The following is an 11250-nucleotide window of genomic DNA, read 5'->3' as shown; positions in this document are numbered from 1 at the left end:
TATCTTTTACAGTTTAGTGATCACTTTTGTTTTTGAAATTGCTTACACAGGGAAGAAGGTTGGTAGGAGTACTCAATTGTTGAAGCTGGAAGATTTGGTTGAGCAGCTAAATGCTAGAACAGTAGCTGCGTCACCTTTCTCCTATGATGTTAAGAGGGAAGACGTGGAATCCTTTTTCAGTCAGTATGGAAAGGTATTCCACTATTAATAGTGTTTCACCATTACTTCAAAATTTTACCAAAACATTTAACAGTTAGATTAACTGGTTATACCATGGTTTAATATATGTATGTGTTTTTCTTTTCTTTCAGGTCAACAGTGTGAGGATGCCTCGTCACGTGGCAGAGTCGAGGCTATTTTCTGGTGTTGCCTTGGTTGAGTTCCCTACAGAAGAGGATGCCCAGAATATCATGAAGCAAAATTTGGTCTTTGCTGGTCAGGAGTTGGAGCTGAAACCAAAGTAAGTCTACTTGGACATGAAAACATGTCCTGTTTGCTGACTGTTTCTCATTTTACAACAAGTCTTTCTATTGATTGTTTGGATGAATTACTTAAAGATGATATTTACTTTTCAGGAAAGAGTTTGATGATGATAGGGAGAAGGATGAAGTAAAATTTGCTAATTACCAACCCCAAAAGGGTTCAGCAAATCAGAAGAATGGTTCTGATCACAAAAAGAGTTCCGACTATGAGCCAGAGTAAGGGTTTGACTGTTGCTATTATTTTTCATGTTATTCTTGCTAATAATTCTCTTGATCTGATTATGGTTATTTTATCATATTATAGTTATCCCAAGGGTTTAATCATTTCATTCACTCTCAAGCGGTCAGCTGAAGAGGGTACCACAGAACAAAAAAGTTCTGAGGAGCCAACTGATAAGATAAAGGTTGAAAATGAATCAAAGCCAGCAGATACTCCTGATGCTGATAAAGAAAACACTGATGAGGTTCAGGCCCAGGGAGCAGAGGATGAAGATGATGAGAAAGAAGAAAAGGGTGCTCTAGCTACCCATAAAGATAATAAGGAAGTTGTCTTACGCGAAGATCTTAAGGCTGTTTTTGGAAAATTTGGTGATGTCAAGGTACTACATCAGTTTTATTTAGCTGTCTACATGAGTCAGATTCAATATCTCATATAACTCGAATCATATCTCATATAACATTTTGTTGTATAATATAACCCATTGTTGATGATGATTCCTTTATTCTTTTTGCTGTGAAGTTTGTGGATTTCAAGATGGGATCTGAGACTGGTTACCTAAGGTTTGATGAACCTGAAGCATCCCAGAAAGCCCGTGCAGCAGCAGTATTAGCCAAAGAAGGTGGACTAGCCGTGAAGAATTTTATTGCTGTCCTAGAACCTGTGACTGGTAAGAAACACCCTTTTCAACTTCCATCTTATCTTTACGAAGTAGATTTGTTCTGCTTGAGTTAAATGGTTTACTTGGCAATGTCAGGCGAAACTGAAAAGGAGTATTGGACTCTCCTCCGTAGCAAAGATCGGTTTGACAAGGGTGGCCGTGGAGGAAGGTGAGTTCATGTTTCTCTATTGTTATAGTATATAATCTCAAAAGAAGTGTTGTTTGGTTTTTATGGAGACCCAAAAAAGCAATAATCATATAATATATGTGGGTAATGGTCTATGCAGGGGAGGAAGAAGAGGAGGGAGATTCGGGCGTAAGAGGGGATCAGATTCCCCAGGTGGTCGCTGGAACAAATCCCAGAAGGTCGAAGCATGAGAGAGCTTGCTTTTCTACTTTTGTCTCTCTTTAGCTCGTGACACTTGAGTGTGTTTTTTTTAATATATTTTATCTAGTTGCAAACTTTAATTTTTTTCTGTATACCTCACAGTCAAAACCATATCCCAGACTTATATGACTTTTGTGATGATATAACTAGAAAACCAGCAAATCAAGTTGTAGTAGTACTGTAGTTTTCTATTAGCAAATTTTGGTTTAGTCAATCATATGTTATGTTTTGTATCTTCTTTTGGTTCAAATCTATCTTAAGTTTATTTAAGGAAGCTTTCCTAAATGACGACGACTAACTAACAAATTAACAACAAAAAGTATTCTACTGTCTTAATAGTTTAACTAACTCACTGATAGTACTAGTTTAACATTAATATATATAAGTCGTAATTTTGAGAATCAAATTGGGAATCTTGGTCCTTTCGTTTGACCTTGTCGACATTGTTTTTAGGGTTTTTTTTTATGATGACTTTAGAATCGCTCTGTTACTGGCCAATTTCATCAATCTCCTTCAAAATTAAAAAAAAAAAAAACAAATAAAGTCATCTCACCTAAATCTTAAAAAGTAATAGTAGATGTTGTTATTTGAATGCTGTTGTTTAGAAGAAGCAAAATCCTCGAAAAATAAATAAGAAAACAAATAAAACTTTATTATTATTATTATTATGGAGAGAGAGAGATTAGATTAGAGACCAACTTAAGAGATTCAGAGATTAAAATTAACGGCTGAGATCACTTTCCCTTTTTGTTTTGATCTCTCTCTCTTCCTCTCTCTCTCTCTCTCTCACTTCGAATTCCGCCTCTCCATGTTTGAGTTTTGAATACACCTCTCTCTCTCTTCTCTCTCTCTCTCTCTCTCTAATTCGATTTGTGTTCTTCTTCTTCTTCGTCGTCGTCGTCTGGATTCACAGCGTCTTCTTAAATACTTGGATATCGTGGATCTGCCAAAGTGTGAGGCTTACTCGTATGACCTTGTCTTCCTCTTCTATGGTCACATTTTGGTTAGTTTGTTTTCACGGATACTTCTTCTCCTGAACCAAACATCTAAAAATCTACTCTTTTGAATCTTCTCCTCTTACAGTTTTCTCGTAAAAAGCTTCGATTTCAGCCTGATTTTGTTTCAGAGGAAGTTCCAAGCTTTTTTTTTTTTGAGGTTTTTGTTCTGGGTTCTTTAATTACGACTTCTTCTCTTAGGTTTTTGCTTTTTGGGATCCAATCTCATAATCTAAAGCTACCTTCTTTACTTTTGTTTTTGTAATTTCTTCGTTGTTTTAGTCTTTTGCTGAGTTATATATATTGAGCTAATGCCGAATTGTTAACAAGTCCGACTGCGTTTTTTAATTGTATGGTTTATATCTTTGTTTTCAGATTGTAGCATTGTGCTATGCTTATGATCATTTGTAAGACACATCAAAGAAACCGACTTTGTGGTGTGTCGTCGTCATATTGCTTTCTTTGCTGCTAAACTATGAAGCGTGAGATGAAAGCACCTATTACCCCACAAGAGAGTTTCCAAACCGATCTTAAAGGGAAACACGGGTACGCCTCCCTTCTTTTCTTTCTGTTTGGGTTTCAATGTTGAAGTTGGAATTTGCTTTTTTAGCACCGGTTTTGGCATTCAACTAGACATTCTCAGGGTTTAATGTTGCAAGCTCTTTGTGACATTTTCTTAGGAGGACATCTGGCCCTGCAAGACGATCCACCAAAGGACAATGGACTCCTGAAGAGGTGTGTTCCGCTCCTGTGTCTTTTTATCTTGTCTATCTGATGATTCCCGGAAAACTGGCTGACTGTAATCAGTTGGTTATATCACACCCTATTGTGTGCTTTGTACACTCCTATTTAACTAGTTGACATTATCCATCGCTTGCACGTACTGAAGATTTTTCTCTAAAAGAATATTTCTGTTAAGATTAATTTTCTGTATTCCTGGATCAGGACGATGTCTTGTGCAAAGCTGTTGAGCGTTTTCAAGGCAAGAACTGGAAGAAGATAGGTAAGTCAAATAGCGAATTCTGATTTGTAGTCTCTAGTTTAGTTAGTATGTTGAAAGCATTGTGTGATTTTGTTTGATTCACCTTTTCAGCTGAATGTTTTAAGGATCGGACTGATGTCCAGTGTCTTCATAGATGGCAAAAGGTCTTGAACCCGGAGCTTGTGAAAGGACCGTGGTCAAAAGAGGTGATTTGGTGAATTGCTTTATATGCTTTACCCAATTTGATTCTTTTACACCTTATAGCATCTGTAATGTGTTTCATGACATATCATTTTTTCATATTCTTTAAAGGAGGATAACACTATAATTTCTCTGGTTGAAAAACATGGGCCAAAGAAATGGTCTACTATATCTCAGCATTTACCTGGTCGCATAGGGAAACAATGTAGGGAAAGGTAGGCACAACTCTCTACTCTTTTCCGATAAAATGATTATTTTATACTACACGTCATACATTGGGTAGTACTGCGATGCACATGAACAGTATTGTGGCTGATGTAGGTGGCATAACCATCTTAACCCTGGGATCAATAAAAATGCATGGACTCAGGAGGAGGAACTGACTCTTATTCGTGCACATCAAATTTATGGGAATAAGTGGGCAGAGCTAATGAAATTTTTGCCAGGAAGGTAAATATGTCTTTTCCATGAATCTTAGTATAACAATAGCATAAGCGTAACATGTTCCTAAAAATTTGGTGGCCTCGAATGCGATGGAATACTGTTTTTTTTGCTGCTGATGATCCTTCCTGCTTTGGTGATTTTCTTATTTGTTCTTACGTTCCCATAGGTCAGATAATTCGATAAAAAATCACTGGAACAGCTCAGTTAAGAAGAAGTTGGATTCCTACTATGCATCAGGTCTTTTAGATCAGTGTCAAAGCTCGCCATTAATTGCCCTTCAGAACAAATCTATCGCTCCATCTCCCTCGTGGATGCACAGCAGTGGAGATGAAGGTAATTCAAGGCCAGGGCTTGATGCTGAAGAATCAGAATGCAGCCAAGCTTCAACTGTTTTCTCACAGTCAACCAATGATTTCCAGGATGAGGTTAAACCTGGAAATGAGGAATTTTACATGCCTGAATTTCATTCCGGAGCAGAGCAGAAAATCTCAAATGATGCTGCAGAACCATACTACCCTCCCTTTGAAGATGCCAAAATTGTTGTCCCAGAAATTTCTTGTGAAGCAGAATGCTCAAATTCTCACAAGGTTAGAACTACCACAGCTACGGAGGATCAGTTGAAGGGTGTATCTAATGATGCCAAACAGGACCTCGATCTAGACTTGTTGACCCATAACATGAACAACGACGGAAAAAATCAAGCTTTTCAAAGTTCAGTAAGATTAAGTGATCAACCTTCTTTGCCAAACTCAGAGACAGATCCAGAAGCTCAAACTTTGATCACGGATGAGGAGTGTTGTAGGGTTCTTTTCCCAGATACCATGAAAGATAGCTGTACATCTTCTGGTGAGCAAGGTCGGAATATGATTGACCCTCAAAAGGGCAAAGGATCTATTTGTTCCCAGTCTGCAGAAACCCTTGTTCATGAAACTGGAAAACTTCCAGCTTTATCCTGGCATCCTTCAAGTTCAGAGGGCCTGGCGGTTCATAATTGTGTCCCCTTATTAGATACTGGATTAGAACGTAAGCCTAATACAAATGATGGTTTCATCGACACTGATGGACATATAACTTCCCATGGAAATGATGATAATGATGGTATCCCAGAACAGCAGGGGCTGTCATATATTCCCAAGGATTCTTTGAAGCTAGTACCTCTTAATAGTTTTTCTTCTCCTTCTAGAGTGAACAAGATTTATTTTCCTATCGATGATAAGCCAGCTGAAAAAGACAAAGGAGCTCTTTGTTATGAACCGCCACGTTTTCCAAGTGCCGATATTCCTTTCTTCAGCTGTGATCTTGTACCATCAAATAGTGACTTACGGCAAGAGTACAGTCCCTTTGGTATCCGCCAGTTGATGATTTCTTCGATGAATTGTACAACTCCGTTAAGGTTATGGGATTCACCGTGTCACGATAGGAGCCCTGATGTCATGCTTAATGATGCTGCCAAAAGTTCAAGTAATGCACCATCCATCTTACAGAAGCGGCATCATCATCGAGACTTGCTGTCACCTGTACTTGATAGAAGAAAAGACAAAAAGCATAAAAGGGCTGCGACTTCCTCCTTGGCTAAAGATTTTTCATGCTTAGATGTACTGCTTGATGAAGGAGATGATTGCATGTCCTCTCGTCCGTCAGAATCTCCTGAAAATAAAAATAGATGCGCCTTCCGTTCCGAAGCCAAAGATATTAGATATGCTGCATCAGGTCAGTCAGATCAAGAAATGATTCCTAGAGATGAGGAACCAAAGGAAACCTTAAAGTCAAGTGGAGTGACTTCTATGCAAAATGAAAAGGGATGTAATGAAGGTGGTGCTTCAGCTAAAAATGTAAGTCCGTCTTTGTTCTTGCATATTATCTAATATTACTTATTAAATCCCAGTCGTCTCATTCTCTGATATCTATGGCTGTAAGGTGCAATGTCTGCTATACCCTTATCGAGTCTATTAGTACACTTCTTGTTGCTTAAAACATCAATCTAGTTTGTTGAAATATTTTCTTGTGAGATCGTATCAGTCACATGAACTTAAACACATTGCATCTAGGTATTTGAGCTGTATTTCATGAGGATAATAGTTTTATAATTGGTGCTAAATCTCGAATAACTTAAATTTATACATCTCTTCCTTGCACCAGGATCAAGAAACTTCTGGAAGTTTGGTTGAGATACGACTGTCTTCACCTGGTATGACTGGATGTAGATCCGATAGCAAAGTTAATACAAGTGCGAAAGATCTATCAAACCAGCACAAATGCTCATTAGGTGATATTCCAACTGATGAAATCTCATCAGAACCTCCATGCACAGTAGACTCTTCTCCTTTATCAGCATTCGATAAAATTAACTCTGCAGGGACCAGCTTTGATATTGAAAACTTCAGCATGTAAGTTTTACCTTTTCCTCTCAATGTCTTCGATATCTGTTTTTGCTATTGAAACATATTAGCTGGAAAGTTCTATTCTAAGTTGTCATGGTCTCACTCGTTTTCCAGATTTGATGGAACTCCGTTTAGAAAACTCCTTGATACCCCATCACCTTGGAAATCTCCTTTACTCTTTGGTTCTTTCTTGCAAAGTCCAAAGTTGCCTCCAGAAATTACATTTGAGGTAAATATATGAGTTGGAGTAACTTTGAATGAACTTAGTCTCTGGATGTTCTACTTTTTGTTTTAGATTAAAGCGCTTGTTGATGGACGTGTATTCTTTGTTGTTTTTTTCTTTTTTTTTTCCAGGATATTGGGTGCTTTATGAGTCCCGGGGAGAGAAGTTATGATGCCATAGGGCTGATGAAGCATTTGAGTGAACACTCAGCTACGGCATATGCAGATGCCTTGGAAGTTTTAGGTAATGACACACCTGAAACAATACTCAAGAAGAGACAGCTAAACAAGTCCATTCAAGGGAAAGAAAATCATCACCTCCCTCACGATCAGCTTGGAAACCGATCCCAGGTTTGGCATTAATAAGACCTTATAGACTCTCTTCCTCTATCTTGGTCTAGCTTAATGTTGAAATTAGATGCTGAACTTGGTAGAGATAAGAGGAATAATAGTTTGAGTTTATAAATTGACCTACACTGAACCAGTTCTCTGTTGAAATGTAGGTGGAGCGTCGCACCTTAGACTTCAGCGATTGTGGGACACCAGGGAAAACAATGGTATCCGCAGCTTCTCCAGGAGGCTATTCAAGTCCATCATCTTACCTTTTGAAGAGTTGCAGATAGGAAAGGCTGGTTTTGTTCATAAAGCTCTGTAGGGACATTCATTCCCGCCTTCAATTTTTTGATCCCGTATGTGTATGTCTTCTTTTTATTACATCTGTCTAATTTTTCAATGTGTAGCTCTCTCAACTCTGGACATGATACAGTTGATTATATAGCGGAAAAGTAACTCGTTCTCAAGAAATTAACTCTGTATTCCAAAAGTTCTCATACTCATTATAATCCAAGTCATTTTCTTCTTGTTCTATTGGTCATTCTTTGGGGGAGAAGTGGATGTTTCGAATTTGTTTTCAAGTACACATGAATAAATCGACAACTAACCATCAGATTCTCAAGCATGAAGTTCCCCATCAAGTTTTAGGCAGTTTATATATACTTCACATGAATCTTCCACGATCTTTTGAATTTGCTGCATCAACCATCAATTCAGGTTTTTTTCCAGGTTTCAGTTGATTTGGATGATTCTGAGCGAAATTCTAAGGAGTCTTGCGGATGGAGACTAAATCCGATTAACAAGCCGTTGTTGCACTAGATTCCTTGCAATTAAAGCTTTCCAGAGACTCCTAGATAATACTCTACTTTCCTCTAGCACGACGGAAAAATGCCTTAAAATGTATACTTAGAACAATTTCATAGAACAATTTCATGATAGGTTATGCAGTGCTTGGCCAGAAAGACGTCCATAAGCAAATTTTGATTATGAACTGGAGAATGCAGATTCTGATTATGAACTTTACTTGAAGAATAAACCTTGAGGCATAAGGAACATTTTTAACCTCAGAAAATTGAAGCATAAACTTGTAAGACAAAAGCTGTATCATATAACTTTTAAATCTTCTTAAAGAAAAGAATCCCAGCAATAGAGATTTCTACAAAAGCGTAGGTAAAAGAGTGAGATGATGGTAAGGATTTAAAAGTAACACATGATTGAGTTCCAATTGATACCAAAAGATATTCCATGGCAAGCTCTTTTATGACAAGGATTTAGATTCTTCCTCTAAAGATAGGAACTTCGTGCGTAGTATTCCTCAGTAACTCATAGTATTTTTCAAAGTTTCTGTTTCTCTCTTCCAATCTTTCAGCTTCAGATAATTCGTTGTTTCTGACTACTGTTGGAGCTGGACGTACCGCGTATATGATTTTTGACAAGCCAAATGTCACTGTTAAGACAGTGACAATAGATAACACAGACACAATCCACCAACCATCAGGTGGTGCGTATACTTTTGTAGGCAATGGGTTACACGCGCAAGGACGAAGGCATCCGTTTTCTAGAAAAAAAAAATAGAGAACAAAGATCATTAGTAACGACAAAGTGTGAACACTCAACAAGATGTCAAGAAATATAGAAAAGCCTGGAACCTGCTTCTTCTTCTTTTGGAAGGTCCATAGAGGTTGCAAGTGGAAGGGATAGAAGGAAGAGCCCAAGAAAAATACTCAAACACAACCTCTCGGAATCGGCCATGATAAACCTGGTGTTGTCAGAGAGATGCATACAAAATTACTTCAATCCAGATCAGACCTACTAAATCCATCGACAGAATTTGCTTATGACTATGCTAATCCCACAAATTCCATAAATTTTTAAATTTTAACTTAGAAATCGTTTGAATTGATACCCATATAGACAAAAGAGATAACTTCATGCTACTACACAATCCCACAAATTCAATAAATTTTTTAATACCTACATACACAAGAGATAACTTCGATTTATCTATGTTCGCTACAATTATGTAATCAAATCAGATGGAGAAACGCTACAAGAGAGAGAAACCTTCTCACGGTGACGAAGAAACACACAATTTTAAGAAAAAAATCCAATACACGTTTCGCCTGGGTTTGTTTTTGTTCTTTTCCTTTTTATACTGTACTAGATACTAACCCACCGGGCCGAACATTTTATTTGAAATAAATTTAAAATATTTCCTTTTTGTTATTTTATTATTCATTATCAGCCATTTATCAGCTTATTGTTGAAAAAATCTCTGTAAAATCAGATAATATCTATAAAAATCTTAGTTGTTTATAATGAATATTTTTAAATATTTTATTTTTAATACACTAATTTTTTATCTATTCTAGTTAAATTGTTATAATTATTTTTAACGATTTTTTATTTTACTATTTTAGTAATATTCTAATATAATTTTTTTACACTTTTAATGTTATTTTTATAAATGTAGTTCTCAATATATAATAGGATATAAGAGCAAAAACTCCAACACGATCCTTATCAAGAGTCTCTCATACACCAACCAAGTCATTTATGAAGCCCAATAAACAAATTGTTTAGTCCACCGCATTAGGGTAGTCGGTTCTAGTCAAACTACTATTCACTTATTTTCAGTTCGGTTAGGAGAATTTAGTCGATTATCTCTCGGTTCAAATTTTGCTCAACGAGACAACATGATAGACATTTGGCTCATACTGGTAACCATTAGAAGAATAAAAATAACATTAATAAAAAGAACAGTACGGAACATAATAAATAGTTTTTGAGGAATAAAAAGAAAATCTGAAGAAAAATAACAAAATAGTAAATGGTAACCAAACAATAAAAGTGTCTTTTAAAATATGTTAAATATTAAATAAATCAAAACTCAATGATAACACTAATACAGTAATACTACTTTCAATATATATATATATATACATATATATATATATATACATATATATATATATATACATATATATATATATATATTTCTAATGAATTTTACATTTGATTTTAAAATAAAATTTTAGATATTCATATTAAATATTAAAAATTAATATTAACCTACAATAAAATTTTAAGAGTAGTTTAAAATATTCTTAGTTTTTATTTACAATATAAACATGAGTCTCTTAAATTTATTTTACTATTCATATAGTTTTCAAATAGAGCTTTAACATTAGTTTAACATGAAATTTATATCAAAAATATTTTTTCTGTCATTACATTGTGAAAATATGAAAATTTTTATATTACAAAATTGAAATATTATTAATAAACATATTTTTTCTTTATTTAAAAAAAAAATGAATTTTAATATTTGTTCTTTTTTGTTCCATTTGTTCCTCATCAATTTTGAAGAGGAACATTTTTGTTCTTATTGTTCTTTATTTTTTGAAGAATATAGAGAATGCGGAGGAAAAAATATTACTATCAAATGGTAAAAAATTTGTAGAATAAAGAGGAATATCACATTCCTCTTAATTCTTTTCCTTAATTGTGGTTACCTTTTGAAGCCAAAATTGTAATTCTATTTGACAATTAGTCATTTTGAACTCTGAATTCCTAAAGTTCACATTCCTCTTAATTCTGTTCCTTAATTGTGGTTACCTTTTGAACTCTGAATTCCTAAAGTTCTCATCCTCGTTAGTCATTTTTCTCTTGTCCTAGTGTGTTATCCTAGAGATTTTCACAATATTCAGGTATGATACTGATTCATAAAATCGATAATAAACCATCTAGGTTTTAATAGCATTACATCAAATCTTATAGTTTGACATTGTGGATACATGGATTCTGTAGGACTTGGAGAGTTTGTGGTAATAATCTTTCTATACTGCGATTAATGTTCATGTGAAGGTGAACCGACAAAATGTATAGTTAGGCCTATACTTCAAACCCAAGACTCCGAAAATAAACAAATGTAAACAATCAAA

General features: G+C 35.5%; 2 protein-coding genes and 1 long non-coding RNA gene across 5 annotated transcripts in view; 2 read left to right on the top strand and 1 right to left on the bottom strand.

The window, feature by feature from the left end:
• LOC104721556 (la protein 1) overlaps positions 1–1965 on the top strand; it is a 4305-nt gene extending 2340 nt beyond the window's left edge. Inside the window, exons 6-9 of the mRNA XM_010439565.2 lie at positions 787–1081; positions 1222–1369; positions 1457–1529; positions 1648–1965. Coding sequence (XP_010437867.1) covers positions 787–1081; positions 1222–1369; positions 1457–1529; positions 1648–1738 — 607 coding nt within the window. The 3' untranslated portion in view covers positions 1739–1965. The remainder of the gene's footprint in view (positions 1–786; positions 1082–1221; positions 1370–1456; positions 1530–1647) is intronic.
• On the top strand, positions 2524–7792 carry LOC104721554 (myb-related protein 3R-1-like). Of its 3 annotated transcripts, none has more exons than XM_010439564.2 (12): positions 2524–2701; positions 3119–3289; positions 3424–3478; positions 3689–3746; positions 3837–3931; positions 4038–4141; positions 4248–4376; positions 4537–6202; positions 6510–6757; positions 6866–6980; positions 7106–7324; positions 7477–7792. In XM_010439564.2, the coding sequence occupies exons 2-12, from the start codon at positions 3219–3221 to the stop codon at positions 7594–7596; spliced, it is 2880 nt and encodes a 959-aa protein (XP_010437866.1). In that variant the 5' UTR covers positions 2524–2701; positions 3119–3218; the 3' UTR covers positions 7597–7792. The 3 variants fall into 3 exon arrangements, with proteins under 3 accessions (XP_010437866.1, XP_010437864.1, XP_010437863.1); XM_010439562.2 differs by having other exon boundaries at positions 2524–2714; XM_010439561.2 differs by having other exon boundaries at positions 2524–2751.
• LOC104721553 lies at positions 8395–9444 on the bottom strand. Its single transcript, XR_757040.1, has 3 exons — positions 9371–9444; positions 8956–9065; positions 8395–8864 (listed from the first exon to the last, which is right to left on the bottom strand). It is a non-coding gene; the product is annotated as an uncharacterized LOC104721553 (long non-coding RNA).

Source organism: Camelina sativa, chromosome 11 (genome assembly GCF_000633955.1).
Source record: "Camelina sativa cultivar DH55 chromosome 11, Cs, whole genome shotgun sequence".
Lineage (NCBI taxonomy): Eukaryota > Viridiplantae > Streptophyta > Magnoliopsida > Brassicales > Brassicaceae > Camelina > Camelina sativa.
The sequence above is the reverse complement of the archived record's forward strand: the minus strand, read 5'-3'. Positions and strand labels throughout refer to the sequence as shown.

Excerpts from the sequence above, each read along its gene's own strand:
- LOC104721554 (XM_010439564.2), top strand. The coding sequence starts at position 3,219 with ATGAAGCGTGAGATGAAAGCACCTATTACCCCACAAGAGAGTTTCCAA. Across the intron at positions 3,479-3,688 it reads GACAATGGACTCCTGAAGAG|GACGATGTCTTGTGCAAAGC; the intron begins GTGTGTTCCGCT and ends TTCCTGGATCAG. Across the intron at positions 3,747-3,836 it reads CAAGAACTGGAAGAAGATAG|CTGAATGTTTTAAGGATCGG; the intron begins GTAAGTCAAATA and ends TCACCTTTTCAG.